This window comes from Buceros rhinoceros, unplaced genomic scaffold (genome assembly GCF_000710305.1).
Source record: "Buceros rhinoceros silvestris isolate BGI_N320 unplaced genomic scaffold, ASM71030v1 scaffold8241, whole genome shotgun sequence".
Lineage (NCBI taxonomy): Eukaryota > Metazoa > Chordata > Aves > Bucerotiformes > Bucerotidae > Buceros > Buceros rhinoceros.
In genome coordinates, this window is record NW_010394843.1 from 1 (window position 1) to 19926 (window position 19926).

The window sequence follows — 19926 nt, forward strand, 5'->3', positions numbered from 1 at the left end:
CCCGCTTCCCAGGAGCTTCTTAAGGGATTTCTAACCATGAAAAACAACAACGAAAGGATAAAAGCGTCCTGACAAAGCTCAGGGCTCGTTCTCAGATTAAGGGTAACAATGTAGGTGACCACGTCCGAAGCCACAGAAGAATAATTGCAGAGGACTTGTTAGAAGAGTACTCTCACAGGCACTTGTTAATGGCGTGGCACGAAATCGTAGAGGAGCTGCCACCGCCTTCAGGAGCTCCACTAAAGCCGTCTGAACACAGCATGCCGTCCAAGACACAGGCGGCACCGTCAGACAGGAGGTGCTCGGCCGAACGCCTCCGGCAACCTCCCACTCGGCGACACGGTATGGTTTGGGTATGAGGGTTATGGCATGAACTGTCAGTGTCCTGCCGCACGACTTCGTGGTGCTGCCTGCATGGCATGTGAATTTTTGCCTGAATTACAGAAACACACGTACTTATATCTGATCAGCCTCGTAATACTTTAAGCTTTGTTTTCAAAATAGGTAAATTGTGAAACATGCAGTATAAACGATGAACATAGGCTATAAAATTTTCCAAAAATACGGTGATGACGGCAATTAAATACACATGAAGGAGAACCTTTTCTAAAAGATGACAGTCTTACAAAAAAAAAAATTGTGTCAGAACATCAGCTCCACAGCCAAACCAAAATCAAATGCCAAGTGATGCTCTCTGTCAGAGTTAAATGTCTTAAAAATGCAAAAAGTAGGACATTTTCTATAACCTTTACCATCACTCTGTATCCTGGCTTTATCTTTAGTTCTGTCAGATTTTCACAAAGGGAACAAAAGCGATGCTTCAGTACAAAAATGTAAAATGGGCTGTACATGTATGTTACCCTGTAAGAGTAAACACTGTGACCCTCACAGGATCCCATGGCACGAAGCACGTGCATCTCCCCTTGGTAAAAGCAGCACTGCCAGCCAACAAGTGCCCTTCTAGAGGATTTTCATCATCACTAAAAAGGTACTATACAATATGAAACAGATTAGTAAACCACAGACAGATGGCTTGGAAGCTTATTTTATTGTACTCTGGTAAGCGTCGTTTCCTGTGGATCAAGACAGTTAAAACGAGTTGTTTGAACGCTCCCCTGCTCCCTGGTACAGTCTGGTATCACCTTGCCATGTACTACTGAGCACACTTTGGATTGATTTAATAGATAGAGGCATATCATTACAAAGAGTGCTTTTCCTAATGTTAATGTTCCTTTTTTAATGAAAGAAGAAACGGTTGAACGTTTTAGGCTTAATTCAAAAAACAATCCAGAATGATCTAATCACTTTGCAAAAAATGGAATTTCTATGTGATGAAATGCTGATTATAATTTAACAGCAGCCATTCAGAAGACATGCTGTAGTAGGTATTTTTCACAAGTTACAAAATATATACACAATATATCATCTTAAGACACCTTTGGCATTAGAAATGTTAATTGAAATACAGAATCTAAAACTAAAAACAACTGTAGGTAGCTCCTCTACAATTTTTACACTGCCTGTAAAGCTAACTTTTCCGACTATATGCATCATATACAATGTGCTGTCTCATATACCATTTCCATAACAGTACATAAAAATATTTTAAACAAGAAATCCACATAAATAATGTTTTCATTGTAGCAAAGTCTGTGACCAACAATTTAAAACAAGTACCTTTACAACAGAAACATATCCTGATGTAACCAGCACATACAGTCTGAAAGAGAAAAGGACTCAGATAACCTCTGGTAAGGCCACAAGCACCTTGTGTTAAGAAGAGCACCAAGGCAACATGGTCAGGAAACACAGAAGAGGTAGTGTGCCATCTGTTCAGATGCATGTGTCCGCTAAGGACTACAATAAGACGATGTTTAAGAAAAGAGGATATATTGTACGGTGGCATGATTTGCTTTTCATATATAAGCTATTGCACATTTAGGAGCATTAGCCAGTATTGCTCCTTAGTATTGTCTGTCTCCAGCTTTCCTCGGGATGGTTTTTCTGCAGTGCTGTTAAACAGATTGCTAAGAACACTAGAGGTCCTGAAAAAATTCCATGTCCAGCTTATCAGTTCCAGGAAATTATGCAAGAAAGCACCAACAATTTTTAAAAAATTACTTTATGAAAATTGTTGCAGTCTTTCTTTCTTTTCTTTTTCAATGCCATTTCTCCCTAGGAGGAAGTCTTTTTCTTCCTGAGGTTCTTTAACCAACAACATTTAAAATGGTTCTTCAGTTTCCTAGTAGTTTTGCCTGTAGTGGATTGTTACTTTTTCATTCAATCTGTGCAGCAATTCCATGTTGATGAAAAAAAACCCCATGACAGAAACCTCAAAGGAAGCACACGGAACCACTTTCTATGAAGTGCTGCTGTCCTGGTTTGAGATGAGGAGGTGTGTTAACTTGAACAACGGGAAGCTGATGAGTGTCCTGAGTGTGAAAAAAGAACTGTGTCTTATGCCAGCTGCCGTCTTCAATCTGCAACACACAGAAGCAGAACATTAGATTCATCTTCAAAACACAAATTGAAATTGTGCTTATAGAGTGAAAGGAGGAGGAGAAGCTACAGAATCATCTCTTCTTCCAGCAGTTCCTAAAGAGACTGCATGATGCATCAACAAACGCCGTTTCTCCCGTGCAATAGCAGTGGCACTCCTGGTGAAACTAACTGTAAAAAAGCCCAGCCCAGAACCCAGCCGAAGCGGGTGCGAGCCTAGTGCCCCACAGCTCAGAGCAGAGCACCTGTCACTTTGCCAGCAGTTCTGGGTTCACAGAGACTCTTAGATCTCTTGCTAAATTTCTTGCTAAATTCACCTCCAAATCTAAAGAGTAGGTCTCAGGTTGTGAACTCCACAGGCACTTGGAAAGACTTTGCAGGCCCTTGAAGAATAATCACGGGGAATGAGAGCTGCAGTTTTGCCATGAACTTTGTATTGTTTATTCTAATCCTTTGAATATCTAAGTAAAGGAATAATCATGGGGAATGAGAGCTGCAGTTTTGCCATGAATTTTGTATCGTTTATTCTAATCCTTTGAATATCTAAGTAAAATTTTGATACCGCATAAAAATGATAAAATAACATTTACAGCATTGTCTGAGGCTGGAAGAGTCTTGATGTTTGCAATCACTGCATTCTTAAAAACCACCAAGTACAGTGGACACCACTGAAAAGTGAAATCAATACGTGACAGTCAATGTGCATAGCAAGTATAGATACCCTGTACTACTGCAATTGCTTTTACGTTTGGATAGATGTTGACTTCAATACAAAAATGTATATACAAAAAGTGTCAGAAGTAAGTTTCAAGGGATGAAAATTTAAATTATTGTTGTTTTATGCAGAAAGTTATGCAGAAATTTCTAAACCTTTCTGTTTAGACATTAAAACACTATGGTTTTAAAAATGCTAGTGCTAAAGAGTATTTACCATGCATTCATCCATAAGCACCTTCGGTTCAAGTAGTGTATTTGCTTTAAATATTTGACTGTTCCATCCTCTGAAGCTAACAGACGTTTTCTGTCCACCTGCTTTACTTAATTCCCACATTGGTGTGTTCAGACAATGAACTGTGATGCTATGGGTTGCTTCTGAGCTCAGTAAATGAAGGAAGTTCATCTGCACTTTTCCAACGCCGAACTCCAGCTAAGTTCCAAGAGAAGAGCATCGTTAGACGTACGCTGGACTACGCTAGCAACGCAAAGTGACAAGCTCATGCATGTTCAGGCATGGGAGCGTGTATACACGTGTATACGCTGGGATCAGTGCCGTTTATATTTTTCAGGTGAGCTGTTAGGTTCTATTATAGGGATTACTATAAACAGAAGTTTTCATAGATCATTTTCAAAGCTTAAATATAAACGTTTGCTAATGCTTACAACCTTGTTGAAACACAGCTGGGCAGAAAACACTATTTTTAAACAAGGAAACTGAAACATGATTTTGTGATTCAAACAACCATATTAGCAGCAGCAGTGTTTTAACTGCAGCCACATCATTCTGCTGTTTAGTCTTCTTAGACTACAGGTCACAGCAATACCTACATCCCATTAAAAATAAAAAAATTCATAAGCATACTTTGATTTTAGACAGAAAATACAGTTACTCATTACTCAGCAAGAATTCCTCCAAGACTAGAGCTCATATTCAGGAATCTTTCAAATTTAGGAATGTGTATGGAAACTATATGGTATTTCTGGTGCTCTTCAATGACTACAGTGTATATGCAAAACTTCAGAGATATAAAATTTCTATTCCCAAGGGTTTAAGAACTACGTGTAAAGAGGAGCATGGACTAATGATATAAAGGAAAGTCTCTGCCTAATGGCATTTAACAGTAGCTAGGAGTTGAAAAGTGCTATTTTCTTCCTTCTCATTGCAGTGGCCTTAGCACCTCTACACTTAGCTGTCCTGAGTAATGACTTACTGATGTAGCTTAGAAGCATTTCAGACCTATTATGCCTTATACAGAAAAGTTTAAAGAAAACCAAATAATTCTATCAGCATGGAAGGTGAGGAAATGAACTCATGAGAGTTACACTAACATATTGTCTCCAGAAAATCTGTAACTTCTGCAACAGGATATATAGCATGCCCTTCCACAAAGATGCACATTACAGAACTCCTGAAATCTATCATTTCTTCATGAGTTAAGTAAATAAGCATTCACTTGTCCAGCATTCTGGCACAGATATGGTTTCTCTGGAAGCAGTGCATACCTTTGTCACAGACAGTGGAGTTAAACATGTCTGACCACCAGCAGTGAAATTGCAGAAAACTTCAATGGCATCAGAAGGACATCCAATATTCGGGTCAATCCAGTATTTTCCTATTAGTATATAATCCCAGATAGAAAATAAAACCAAAATAGAGTTGTTACTAAGCAATTTGCTGAAGTATTCACACCTTTCAGCAATTAGACATCACAATAGCTTCACTAGGAAATGAAAGAAACGTGAGTCTTTCCACTATTATAATTCTTCTAATATTAGATACTGAACAAAATTATCATTACCATTAAATTCTGATTACATAAACAATGACTCTTGAATACTATCACAGTTTCAGAAATATTTTCTCTTCCTATAGGTAAATAGGGAGAACAAATGGTATTTCCAGTCTGCTCCTTCTGTATTAAAACTTCACTTTTTTTCCTTGGGCTTGGCTTTATACAGAGAATATATTCAGGACCGTAAATTATTAATCTAAATTCTCTTGCTCTCACAGCATCTTGAAGATCCTTTCTTTCTCCACTATTTCTCCCATCAGACACTTCTACATGACCTGTCCTACCGACAGTAATAAGGAGTATTTGCCACTGTGAACCCGTGGGTTCCAGCCCAATAAAAGAAATAGGACATCTAAATTATATCAGGATTTATCTTCCCTTAATTTGCGGTTAAATACGGGTGAGGCTGTGCTCTATGGTTATATGGGTGTCTGTAATCCTCTGAAGTGGAGAACTGTGTCAGTGACCTCCGTGGCCCCAAAGGACTGAGATTGATTTAGGAGAGCACAGTTCTAATAAGGGTTAGGCTCAACTCTACTAGACTCTTTATATATGCCATAAAACAGTGATTTCCCTGAAACCTCTAGCTTTATTTCTCATTTCCTCCTACTTAGTAATAGGGATATTTACATGTATTTATTATTTCTTTAGCCACTCAGAAACTGAATTAGGTCACAGCATTGACATTACAAGTTTGATTTGAAGTATTGAGTCAGGGTCTTCTGGGATACAACTGTAAGTGCAGTTGACAGTACTGGTGTATGGCATAAAATATTCTCTTTAAGAATCTAGAATCCGATCTACACAAAATTCATTGCAAGATTATAAATACTTGGGAAACTTTTAATCGGAAAATGGATTTCAGCTTTAAATTTTCTGGACACTTTCATTTAGTCATATATATATAAAATCTGTCTGTAGTATCTACAGAATATTAGATAGCTACATACTTCTACCTTTAAAATTCAGAAATTTTCTCTTAAATAAAGATAAAGAAACCCATGACAGGCACGCCACAACAGAATGTAACAAAAAGATCTACACATTAGAATTTTGATGTAGAAATTAACATTTGGAGGTAACACATTTCAGAGCCTAGTTGTGTTCAAGCTTTAATGAAAGTGCACACTTACCATCCGACACTTTACGTTCACAGTTAAGCAAATCCCTGCAGATGCGTGCTGGGTTATCCCGTGTGCCAAGAGGGTTCTTGATGCTGTGCAGTAAATTGCTAAGGTAGTGCAGCGTTTTGAGTATCTCTGTACTGTGATCTAGTAAAGTTACTTCAGTATTCTGGTATTTCTGCCAAGGGCCATTAGCAAATGTGTTACCACACAGAAGCATCACAGCAACAGTATATGCAGTAAAAGTCAAATGGCCATTGAATAGCCAGACAGAAGCAAATAATAATGCACACAATCAGCCATATAAAACAGGGTAAGAATAACATATTCCAATTAACGAATTAGTACATTTTATTAAAGTTATCAGAGCAGTGAAGTGACAGGCAAGTTAAGGTCATGCAAATACATCATTATGACATGTTGACGTGAAAATATGGATACAGAAAAAAAGAAAAAAAGAAAAAATTAGTACTTTTTAAAAGTATACTTAGTTTCAGGTTTTGAGCAGTAAAATCCACTCTTAGGCTTAACCTAGAAAATACATGCAAATGTATTTGACTTCACTCATGTAAGGGATTTTCTGGCAATCAGTGGGACCATACATTTGCATATACGTCAGTATTTTTTGGATCGAGGCCTAAATGCCACCGTTGTTAACTGTGGCTGAACAGGTACAGCCCACTATATGTGACAGTCAGTAAATTTCCGTTACTGCTTATCATGACAAAAATGTAGAAATTATGCTGTTTCTCTTAACTTCGTTTCAATTGTATCCTATAAATCCCAGCATGTTTAATTGTATTCTGAAGTAATTAGCTTCTATCCATGTTAATATATCATAAACGTAGTCTTTGTAGAAAAGCCCTGTTCTGTCCTCAAAAAATACATTACCTCCATCTGCAGTGCAGCATTTGCCTCAATCAAAGCTTGAACAGCAGCATTGATATCCACTTGTTTCTGGGGGCAAAAAAAAGATATTTCAGAATATAAAAATATGAACAGGAATATTCTAAAATGCAGGTGGTAAATTCTTTGAGCACTACAGCAAAATAGAAAACAGCTTTGTTATTATTCTGTCATTTTAGAAAACAACTCATTGTAAGCACCTACTGTCAAAATAGGATCCTCCCTTCCATTTCAAAAAAAATGCAAGCATGCATACAAAAAGAGCATATTTGATATTTATTAGTACTCTCATACCAAATTTAATGATCATGCTCCTGGAACCTGGAAAAAAGATACTATAATAGTTGTCACAGACTAATGTCCCAACTTATTCCTCCCAGCCATTTAATTAATACACTTCAGAAAACCATTCCAGGTAAGCATGAAAAGGTATTATTCCTTTACAGAGAAGCACACAAAGAAGATCTGAATCAGCCATCAGAAGCTGACAGATCAAAGTAGTCTTCCTGATGCATGAACAAATAGCAAGACTGACAAACCAGCCTCTGAAAGAGGAAGCCTGCCATATCTTTCCTGTGTATCTTTATTCTCTGCACTTTGTGTGACATACATACCGGACCCAGACAACAGATCTGTTTATTTTTAAAGAATTAAGTCACACGCACAAGCATCTAGTTCTTGCAATTTGTTTTCAGATTACATCTATCATTACAGCTTTTGGACAATTCAGAATTGAGCCTGTCCTAACTGTCACAACCCCTTAACAAACCAAATCTGCATACGTGCACGCAGGGAGAACGTCTGGGCCAGCAGTAGTAGAAAATATACTGTTGCTTTCTTCCAGTGTTCAAATGCAGAACAGGAGAAAAACCTTTTAGAGTGTGATGGAGCTAACCCATGACAAAAGTATGAGGATGTCCATGGGTGTTAACTTGAGGGCTCAGCAGTGTGGCAGAACAGAACTGACCACGTAAGGTGTAAGGTTCAAAAAACTTACTACTGTAGTGATGGAAGTTGTAGACAAATGCGTTTGTATTTCATGAGCAGTAATGGAACAAGCAGTGCATTTGAAGAGGATCCTGCTATTTTCACTTCCATAAAAGGACTGTATTGAAGGTTACTGTTGCTGCAGAACTTACTTTTGGTCCTGGTGGTCCAGGTGGTCCCTGGAAAATGGAAGAAACCAGGTATTAGGTGCTTTGCATGTTTATATAATGCAATCACAATGGAAAAATACAGGCATTTTTTAATGCACTTACAGGTGGCCCTGGCTGGCCCCGAGGTCCCTGAGGCCCCTAGAAGAAACAGAGATAAAATGCAACAGTTATAGATTAACATTTGTTGTACATTTATGCACTACTGAAATCACAAAATGCCAATGTGTACAATGAAGAAGATGTGATACTGGTTTTGGTAAAGCTGTAGTTTATTAGTTTCTATTTTCAACATGTGACTATTCCTGTTAGAATTGCCAAGTCGTCTGGTTACTTTTTTATCCAATTACTTTTGATATTGAGGGAACATTAGAAGTCATACAAAGTATTAATATATAAAGTGCTCTGTTTTGTGCCAGCATTGTATGTATGTAGCCAATACAAGTGCTACAATAGATGAATGGTCATAAAAACATTGTAAACAATCTTGCTGGTATTTGTAAAAAACTAACTGATAAGCTTTACTCCAGGAGTATCTGCTGGGCATTTATTAGCTCCATTTGTTAGCATTATTCAGCCAGAACATGTTATGTTCATTGTTTAACAGTGCTATTGCAGGCTTCCTTCACATTCAAGAAGTTATGCTCTTATTTCCTCCTTGTAAGTAGCATCATTTTAGCGTATAGGATGAGACAGCAGGGAGGAGGAAAAGGAGCAGGTGTTCTTCTCTAACTTAAAGTGCCTACAATGCACACAGCCTTAAATCTAAGTTTTAGGCTTGATTTAGGGTTGGACATGGACCCTCCCAAAACCCATAACTCCATCTGAATTAGCCTTTCTTTGGGCAACTCTTCACATGAAGATGGAATGAATATTTACTAATATATAGTGATACTTTTGTCTCTGTTAGATTCTCTTCTTCAATCTCTATAATACTCGAAACCTCTAGGAGCTGCTCTAACATAAACAATAGCAGGAACAATGACAAGGAAAAGAATAGGTGGCAGTGCCTTAATACAAGCAAAAGGGAAGGGGAAGAAAGAATGAAAGGCATAGGCCAGGCCTACACCATGTATTAGTAAAACCTTTCTGCATAACTGAATTAAGCAAAACATTCTTTAGCCAGTGCTGCTTGTACCAATTATTTGAGCACAATAAGCTGTTCCAGCAAAAGCCCTCTTACACCAGTGTGGTCACGCTAGTACTAAGTCGGTGCCGAAAGGGAAATAATCTTATTTGACACGGTCTTGCTGACAAATATTGTGAAACTGATCTAGACAAAGTATTATGTAAATGACTTTATATAGCAATAAGAAGCCATGAGATTTCATATCAAGATCTGTATGAGTGTCATTGCATGCCACAGCTGCTGAACTTGGGCTGTGCTTCAAGCTGCCACCAGCAAGTGCGGCTGGAAATGGTTAAAGAAAGGCCAGATTCAATTCATTCCTTACAATCTCTAGACATATTTGTAAGGCAGAGCACAAGGTAACTACTGGTGAATGCATCTGTGAGGGATTACAATGACCTCCATAGCTACACAAGTTCATTGTGCCGACACATCACCTGTCCTGGCCATGCCAGAGGGGCTCAGGTGCGGATTGTGAATGGAGTGAAAAGTGGGGTCTACCAGGCAACTCCTAGCACCAGGTCTATACCAGCAAGGCTATGCTGAGGGACTGCAGATGGCTTTGAAGGCGAGACACATGTTCTCTGGAGAACAGAGGAGAATCAAAACTGAACAGAATCAAAACTGGGTGTTTAGAGGGATGGTCTGCCGATACTTAACTAAGACGACCTTAATGGCATAAGCTCTAGGGACTGTAAATATTGTCAGCTTTTCAACTGATACATCCTGAACCTATTTATTTATGTTTCACCCACTTACAGCACAGAAGGGACGCTATGCCATCTTTTAGGTAAATATTTACTGATATTTTATAATAACATTAATGTTGGAAAATGGAAATCAAAGAGTAAGTCATTTTAGCAGATATAGTAGTACAGAAATCCCTGTGGGTTCTGCGGCAAGTACATAGCTTCCTGGTACTCTTCTGAGTTTGTTTATTGTCCCAGCTTGCAATTTTCTTTTAAATCCTATTACTATTGAATAGACATAAAATATTATTGCTGTTATTCTTTATTACAAAACTGATGAGAGATGAGTTTGCAGAGATGACAATCACTCTTTTGGGGTAGTCCCTCGGCTGTTGCAAATCAGCTGGGTTTCACAGAGCTATGCTGTTGTATGGCAGCTGAGAAGGCTGGCTTCCACGTTTAGGGAACCAGATCAGCAACTCAGGTGCTGTCACAGCCTGCTGTGGGATACCTTCAGTCCCATGTGGATATATTAATATATATATATGGTGTATGCTTACATGAAACGAAGGAGAAAGCGTGAACTTCAGAAATTAGTATGTATGGCAGTGTATGTATTTGTTTACCTTGGTTCAGGACTTGAATATGCAAACACCAAGTCAAGGCAAGGCACAAAGTCTTCAACAGTTTGTCCGTAAGTAACCACTGCTCTCTGATGAATAGATGTCCTTGTTCTAAGTGCTGAGATTAGACATTCCAGTGGATTTTTCAGATGACTGAATACTTCTGTTAACATTCTATGTTCCTGACATGTGTCATAATTTTAAGACTCAAAAAGTTTTGGGACAAGAACAGTTGAAGTTTATAGTGGTTTCTGAGATAGAGCTGAATATTTAAAAAAAAAAATCAAAGCCTGCACTGTTCCAATGAATGTAACATATTTTGCAAGAGGAATGTGATTTGTCTTGAGTCACTGTCTCTTTGCCAATAAAACCCATGTGAAAAAAAGGTAAATATCAAATTCTATTTGTTAACTATAGTGAACTACTTTTGGTGATATTACATTTCTTAAATGCGTTAAAACTTCAGAAGGCTATATCAATTACCTTTACAAGCCTTTAAAATAGAACAAAACTCCACCGTGTTGAAAATCCTGGAGAGATATTACAAATGTTCTTTCTGTGGCAGAGCAGCAAAATACGGTTAAATTACACTTTTAATGGATTAAGTTAATTGCTAAATGTTTTACTGGAATGTACAGGATTACCTTTACAAATCTACTTAATTTACCCTTTGATCACATTAGAATTTAAGTGAGAAAAGTGTAATTCCAGTTTGTAATGTCAAAAGCAGAGAATAGAACAGTTAGTTTTAGTGTGCTCTTTAATTCTTTAATCACCCAATTTGATTGCTAGTACAGAAGTTCAAAGGCCAAAACTCCACTCTTTTTCTGATACTGTGAGGACCTGCTTTTACATGCATCCTCTTATTCCGAGATAGCAATTGCTTCAAGAGCATTAGAATCAGAGGTCATTTCCCCAAGACATGTAGAGCAAGCTTAGTTCCAAGATGTAATTCTTTAAGCAATTTTGAATATTTGATATATTTAAAAAAGTTTTATAAGGCTGTTAGGTTGGAATTGTACACAGGTGGCTGCTATAGGACAAGCGATATTAAATGATTTCAAGTGGGTAGGGTGAAAGGCAGTGTAAGAGCAACAGGAACAAGACTTTGGCTTGTTACTGGAAAAGGAACTAATTATAAACCTGCCATATAAAGTAATGTCATAGGTATCAACTATTATTGTATTCATATTTGCTGTATGTGTGTAAGCATGTGTGTAAGTAAGTGTGATAATTTAATGGCCTTTCTTTAAATTGGAGACTTTATTAGCACTAGCATATTTTTTAAATAAAATCCAACATTTATTAATGTACAAAACCTAATGTAATATTCTTACTGAAAAAAATTCGGGTCAGCAACTTTGTAACTGTCAATGCTGCCTACTGCTACTACAGCTGGCATACATGCATGGACACTCACCCTCAGCCCTAGGCTTCTCCTGAACTTCTGTGTCTCTAGACAAGATGATACAGACATCTGAACATGTGCGTGCATGCTGTGCTCTATGACGCGCTAATGCACTGACAACAAACGTGACAAAAGATTTTTCTTTTAGATCTGAACTGGGACAGATTGGGAGTATGTGTCTGCTACATGATCAGAGGCCATACTGCCCAACAGCACACACCCACTGGGCACATCTACATGGGTCAACTTGAACAAGAAAAGGTCAGACTTTTGACTCTTGCTACCAGCTTTCTGGGAGCACAGCACGACTGTCTGGCATTCAGAGCATACAAGGGTACGTTCAGAGTAACACAGGAGTAGTTTTTTACATAGCCAAAAATACGAAAGCACAAAGGTTGTTTCATCTTACCATTTCACCCCGTGTGCCCTTTTCACCTCTTGGTCCCTGTAAGAAAGAGCAGTTGTTAATCCAGTACACTTTCTAGCCACCTAGGACTGAAATAAGCAGATTAATACCCATGAGAGTTATACCACTCACATGATAAGTCCAGTCTCATCTGTGGAAGTATTTACAACTCTGGGGTTTTGGTTTTCCTGTACTACTAGAAAACTAAATTACTTGAAAGCATCTTGTAATTCCTATACGTGGAAAGCTGTTGTTTTCTTCGGACTGTAAAAATGTTTTTTCTCAGTAGTTTTAACTGTCAGTGTTCTACTTCTCAACCAGCTGTATTCTCTACTGTTTGACTCACTGCAATACACCAGTGCTTCACCATCTTAAGAGTAGAGAACAAAACTCAGTACTCCCTGTGCCTGAAGAAATCCATTGGTTACATATCTGTTTTTTATTACCCCATTAGTTCTCCTCTCACTGTCAGATTAGACACTGCCTTTCTGTCTCCATGGTGGTTTTGGCTAGTATGGCACTTAAACTGTGTTTCTGAAGGTGGTAACAATCTTACAATTCTTCTCTGGAAGAATTTTTCATCTTGGTGGCAGCATTTCATAATTCACAGAAGTATTCTTCAACTGTAATGTTTTCTTAATGATAACAGCAAACCTTAATTTCAATATAACGTCTGTTAAAAGCCTTCATAAATTGTAGCAGCAGCTATAGTTTTCCTCCTGAACGGGACTGAAAATGAGCACAACAAGGCAAGGCTTAAAGTACTGACTTTTTTTTTCCCCCCGAAGTGGAAAGAATAGTCTAATTATAGAAGGAAAATTTCCCTTTTCCTTTCTTTTTCACTTGTAAATATTTGTATTTATTACCTACAATTCAATGCACTCTGGGAGTGCAACAACGTACGGAAACAGGGATGAGGGCAGAGCTCCACCATGGCAGGGAACCTGGGGTGCACTGAAGTTTGTCAGAAGGGCCAAAAAGATGCTAGAATTGTAACATGGACCTCACCAACACCTGGAACATCTCAGGAAGGGCTTGTGGGCACTCGCAGCATGACTAGAGGGGCTCTCTGGGCAGTTCAGCCCAATCAACACATAAAAAATAAACTACATCACAGCTGAGTGTGAATACTCTCTATATACATCTCAGACCTAAGGCTGAGAAAGAATATCCAGGTGGCAGGTGGTAGTTCCTATGCGCGGTTGTACTCCCTGGGTCACCCTCTGACCCTGCAGGCATGCCCTCTGCATAGCGTACGGCACAGGCATGGTCTGCGCGGACCACTGCCGTGACGCTGTGCTCGGTTTTTGTCATTCTTGCCTTGTTTGTATTACAGATGCTGGAGTCACATATGTTAGCTTACTAGCAGAGTGTAACGTGAAGATAGTCTCGCTAGTTGCTACTCACAAACAGAAAAATGAGAAGGTTGCTAGTTGCAAAACAGATTATTAAAAATAAGGGTAGGTGAAATAACCAAATTATGCAAGAGAAAAGGGAAACTTACAGGCCTGCCCGTTGGGCCAGTTATGCCTTCTTGACCAACTGGGCCCATGTATCCCTGTAAACAAGCAAAGAATTTATTAGTCCACCATGTTTTCAAAATGAAGAAAATCCTCACGATGTGTCATGGTTTAAAGTTGCTCAGCACACAGCTTGGCAAATATCCAGAAGATCATGGTGATATTCTCTTTCGGAACATTGAGTGCACATTGCTACAAAACCAGCAAGGTAATTATTTTAATAACTAGTTGTGCTTGGAAAGCACACGCATATTCTTTTATGTGAAAGTTGATGCATTAAAAAGAGTGGAAACCTAAGGACTCCGATTACCAAAGACCACGTATTTATCGAGGAACAATCAACCATATCTTGAGTATACTGCTGCCCACAAGCTCTCTTGTAAGGCTGCCAGTAAGTGCTGCTAAATGTTACTTTCCTGTTTGATCTCACTCAAAGCAAACTACTCATTTCCAGTGTTTATCTTTTATAGGAATGTTTGGAAAAAGGAAGTAGCTATTAGGACAGGCCCCTAAAGCTGCTGCTCTGCATCTGATTAACTGAACTAATTCAGTTCTGTGATGACGATGGCAGTGATGAGAGAGCATTGTGTGGCAAGGCCTTCCGTGCTGCAACCTCTTCCCCCTTTTCACTCGATGCTGTGAAATGAACACAGACTCCCCAATATTACCAAATACTAAAGATGCTTCCACATTTTTGGTGAGTAGCAAAGCAGAATGTCATGAAGAAGGTGTTGCAAAGAATGAGCTAATGCAGGTTAGTAACCTTACAGATAAAAAGAAGATATTTACTTAAAAAAGACTACCTATCAATCAATAGGGCCCGAGCAACACTCTACCTCCCTGCAGGCAAAGTTTGCTCTTTGACCTGCTGCAAGACAGAGTTACACAATCAGCATTGTTACCAGTAAGAAGAAGGAGAATGTTCGACCCCAGGAGACAAACATATGACAGCGATAAGGATACTTGTATAGCTGAAATTATACTAGGAGAGCCCCACTTTGTCAGGAGAGTTTGCTTTTTCTTTCAAGATTAAGAGCCCAGCTTTGCTTGTGTATCTGTTCCCATGCTGCAACCAGAGCAGCGTTGCAGTACAAGCAAAGGTCTTCTAGTGGAGTCATGGTCTGAGAGTGAAAGGTTGGGCTAGAGGGGTCCGGCCTTGTTAATAAGAAAAAAGATGATTCCCTAAATTAAAAACATGTGCCACTTGCAAGCCATCCTGACAATCTCTTTCGTGGAGTGAAACACTTACAACTTGGCCAGCTGGACCTTTCGGGCCTAGAATTCCAATTAAGCCAACGTCCCCTGCAGGACCCTGAAAATGCAAAGGAACAGTTTAATCAAACAGGGCCACTAGCTACCCATTTGTTCCAGTCTTTTGTGATCAGTGAAAGTAAGATAATTTCTAAGAGCAGTAACAATAAAAGTACCAAGTGTACTGAGGAAGAACGGTCATCCTCAGGCATGGGGTACACAGTTCTGCCTACAACATTCCAACAGTTCAGATAGATTTTGAACATGATTAATTCTACGCTTTACTAATATTCTCACTTTGTAAATAACTTAAGATCTAACAGAAAAGAACAAGAACATACTTTTGGACCTGGGAATCCTTGAAACCCCATTAAACCTTGATCTCCATCTTCTCCCTGTAAAAGGAGCAGACATCCTTACTATTATTTTATGTGGTAGCTCTTGGACTACTTGTTTTGCACCAACAGCTGTGATTACGTACAGTCTGTCCTTTCCGGCCAGTGTCTCCTGCTGGTCCTTGGTCACCTTGTGACCCTGGAAGGCCTCTTTTGCCTCGCTTTCCTGGATGACCCAGAAGCCCTTTCTCACCCTGTCAATAGGAAGGTAGTTTATTCTTTATTATGATTATGAGATATAAATGTAAAGATAGTTCTCCTGGCACAATTGTGGAACATGTTTTCTCTCTATTAATTTTATTCCCATCAGGAATGCTTTCAATAATTACACATTCACTAAAATGCAAACGTGACTTGACTGTCCTTGACTTGGAAACCTACAAAAAAACATACGCAATGGATCATTTCCAGTACAGTATCTCCCTGTGCAAGCACTAAAATTCACAAAATGAAATACAGAACAGGCAGGTTAGAAGTAAATTTAAGAAGTAATCCTCTGTGCAAGGCATAATATAGTTGTGGAACTCGTTGCTGTTAGACTAAAAATTTACATCGATTCAAAGGAAAACTAGAGAAATTCATGCAAGAGAAATCCTCTGAGGACTATCAAACACATGGAGACCAAGCCTAGCTCAGGAGGTTACCAAGCTGCAGCTAAAGCTGTGAATATACTCCTTTCATGCTTGCTTGGTGCTTATGCCCTTTCCTAGGTGTTCATTTCTGCTCTAACAAAGACAGACCTTGGGCCTGTCCTGGTACGTCCACTCTTAATGCTTAGTTTGCACTATGTGGCAAACTTGCCCTCACCTCATCAATTCCCTGTCTTTTTTCAGATTGCAAGCACTTCTGAGCGGGAACTACCTCCCACGGCTCATTGTCTAGCCAAAGGAGTAGAATTCAGACTGGGAGCACTGGCAATAAACACTGCAGATAGTGACAACAGTTTATACTAAGATATTTTCCTGAAAAGATAAAAAAGACAGTAATCCCCTCCCAGAGTTTTCAAGTAATTTAAGCCTTTAAAAAACTGCTTACCAACAAAATCTCACAGATCACTGCAAATCATGATTTTAGATTAAAAATCCTATCCTAAAACCAGAAAATTATCTGTAACGTTTCCATTCTTTGCTTCTTTTCCACTGAAATTACTCTCATTAATACGAGGCTATGCTGATGTCAGGTACCTAGAACTTCCTGGAAAGCAGAGCACACTTAGGTTTCTTCCTTTCTGAGAGGGCTGAACAAGAAGAACAGCTTAAGTCCTATGATAAATGGGTGTCCAGACATGCTTTTAGCCCCCAAACTTGGGATTTAGGCTTGAAATGATGGTACTTCTCTACTAATAGACAGCTTAGATGTTCAAATCATCTGAACTGTTCTAGTAGTTATGGAAGTTTAAAAACAAAAGTCAGTAAACTTTTGGCCCTAAATCTTTGAGTGAATAAACACAAAGTGTTTCGAATGGCTTCTGGAGTTCAGAATAGCGTCCAGATGGATAGGACCTCTGTTTTCATATTACAGTTTACAAAAATGAGATCAGCACAACTCACAGTCTTGCTCTTCAAATAAGTTTTGATGTCAATTACTCATATGATTAACAGTAGCACAGTGGTTCCATAATCAGGGCATGCAGTATGAAGACTACGCAGTATCAGCAATGCTGTACTTAACAAGATCTCCTGTGGTACCTTTAGTCCGGGTGCTCCCACGGGCCCTGGCAGGCCTGGCAATCCCTTGGGACCTCGAGCTCCAGGATATCCTGCCAGACCTGGTAAGCCTGGTTTTCCTTTATTACCCTTAACAAATTGAAAATAATTGATTACAAGCAGAACAGTCCAACATGTTTTTTCATCGTATGCTAAAACAGGCATATAACATAAAATCTGTTAAAGCCAACTTAATTCTTTCGTATATATGGACACACAGTGATAGTACATCAAAATATATGGAAAGACAATGATCAGCATTATCATCTGGATTTCTGCTAATATTCCAAAAGCAAAATCCCTTAGCAACAAAGCTACAGGGTGGATTGAGGTTTCTGAGGAGTCAAATTGTTATAGTTTAACAAGTCATTCTGTCAGCAAAGCAAATGCTAACCATGCCATAGTCCATTGTAATTGTTCAGTTCTCATCTTAAAACGTGTCCTGTCCTACCCTAAATATATCCTGATGTCATTTGTGTGGGATCACCTACCTAGACTTTGAAAGACTTCCGAGAATGTTCAAGAGAATCAATTGGCTTATGCAAGGCATCTTCTGTATGAGCACCCTGCTAAAGAGGAACAGTTGGACAGCTGGGTCACCAGCTTAGGTGCCAGTGATCCACAAACAGTTAGTGATCTTTTGTCCACAGGAGTTGTGCATTCACATATATACGGAAGCACTCCTGGGCATACCAGTGACTGCTTTTACCTCCCACAGGGGATCATACAGAATAGTTTATATGAGACCTACAGCTTTTCCCAGACCTGAAAACTTGCATGTTCAGATTAATAACCTTTAGCACTGATCCCTCTTGTAATATACAGGAAAAGAGCACTAATGTCTGTTAATTAGAGAAGGTGACTCCTGGAGATGGTTCTTGCATAAGTTTTGTGGGATGGCTGAGGATTCTGAGCTTATGATAAGGATCTCCTTCTAAGGAAAACAAGATCCTGAATTCATTCGTTACAGTTGGCCTGAAAATATGGTTGAGATTCACAGGATTCGTTTTTTAAAGAAGGAGGAACTCTGTATCAAGAAACAAAATGACACTACAGAAACATCCAAAATTCAACATGCTTAGTTATAAATACCAGACATACTGACAATATTAGTATGATTCTGTACACTCTCCAGGGATTCATACACAGCGACTTTACCACATGAAGAAAGATCAAAACATTTGCTAGGAAAATGTATGAGAACATCAGACTATAAACAAAAGCAACTATTTTTAATGAAAAAAAAAGTTACTTAGAACATTGAGTTAAGCCAATTTTGACATGCTAAAAATACAAAATAGAAATTTGCTACGATCCAAATGAATGTTTCTGTGATGTCATTAGTAGCAATATATACATACATATATATATCTTCTTTCTTATTTCTTTCTTATGACATTTGGTTAAGCATTCATAGAAACAAAATGGTCATATGAAAGAAGATTTTTATATTAAATATGATTTTCAGAGATTTTGAATATGATGCTGTGGCTTATAGCGTGACGGACTGATAAATTTACATAGTACAAGTTCTGTTCTTTTAATTTGCTGAGGCAAAAATCAGTGACAAGCCTCTCTTTATTACGATTTGAAATGCTACTCCATATTGTTAATCTGGAGTAATGGAGTCTTTTAATATGAAAGATGAGTGGAAAGGCAAAAATGTAAGAATTTTTTTGGGTGATACTAAAAAAGAATTTTAAGCACTTGGAAGCTCAGTAGGATATGAGCTGAAACTGGAGAGGCTGGAATAGGGTACACCTGCCCCCTCTGGGTAACTTGTATAATTTTCTCTTTGTTCAACCAGATAGTAAATTTATACTTGTAACAGCGCCTCATTTAGCACCTTGATTAATTCCTCACACCAAAACTAATTTGGGATCCTTTTATAACAATTACTTGTCCATCTAACTACTACAAAGAACTACTGAGAAATACTATATTCGACAATGGGAACAACTAAAGGAGTTTTCTGCATCCTCTCTGGAGTGAATAAGCAAAGCGCTGTGTCACTGCTCCCAGAAGCAGCAGCTCACCACCCCTGGACCACAGCAAAGAACAAACAGAAAAAGAAAAAACCCCACGCTTCCACGAATGCTTCCAGGTGCCTCAGCTACCTAATACTCTTTTTCACTGGTTTTAGGCAGAGCTTCAGAACCGCTTCAGTAGAGAGACACAAGTTACAAATTAAAAAAAATACGGAAAATGTGAGATCATCTCAGAGCCTGAGAGGAAACACTCTCAGTTGGGGTCTATGGCTCGTTTTTGGGAACAGAACCATTGAAGCCTCTCTGAGTTACACAGCATTTTCACTGAGCTGTAATTACTACTAACATATGGTAATGAGATGGTTCTTCTCACAATACACTTCCCTTTTGCTAACTTCACATCCTAGCCAGAATATCAGGACCAGAAGAGAAAGAAAACAAATGAATTGGTCTAATTTTCAAGAGGCTCAAAGAACTGAGAATGGGTCCTTCTGTTTACATACCCTAACCTTAGAAAATTTGTAACGCAAAATGACGTAGAGAGAGGCAAAGCAGAAAGCAACTTACCTTAGGGCCAGGCTCTCCTGACAACCCAGGCTTGCCAGGGTTCCCAGGAAT

At 38.7% G+C, this 19926-nt stretch overlaps 1 protein-coding gene across 1 annotated transcript in view; it reads right to left on the reverse strand.

Moving 5' to 3' along the window:
* Nucleotides 1-2191: 2191 nt before the first annotated feature.
* Nucleotides 2192-19926, reverse strand: part of COL24A1 (collagen, type XXIV, alpha 1) — a gene marked incomplete at its 5' end in the record, with an annotated part of 121755 nt that continues 104020 nt past the window's right edge. Inside the window, 14 exons of the mRNA XM_010145348.1 lie at nt 2192-2480; nt 3431-3646; nt 4720-4829; nt 6143-6311; nt 7025-7090; nt 8179-8205; nt 8299-8334; nt 12452-12487; nt 13953-14006; nt 15218-15280; nt 15561-15614; nt 15701-15808; nt 17303-17410; nt 19876-19926. The exon at nt 19876-19926 is cut by the window's right edge and continues 1 nt beyond it. Coding sequence (XP_010143650.1) covers nt 2334-2480; nt 3431-3646; nt 4720-4829; nt 6143-6311; nt 7025-7090; nt 8179-8205; nt 8299-8334; nt 12452-12487; nt 13953-14006; nt 15218-15280; nt 15561-15614; nt 15701-15808; nt 17303-17410; nt 19876-19926 — 1245 coding nt within the window. The remainder of the gene's footprint in view (nt 2481-3430; nt 3647-4719; nt 4830-6142; nt 6312-7024; nt 7091-8178; nt 8206-8298; nt 8335-12451; nt 12488-13952; nt 14007-15217; nt 15281-15560; nt 15615-15700; nt 15809-17302; nt 17411-19875) is intronic.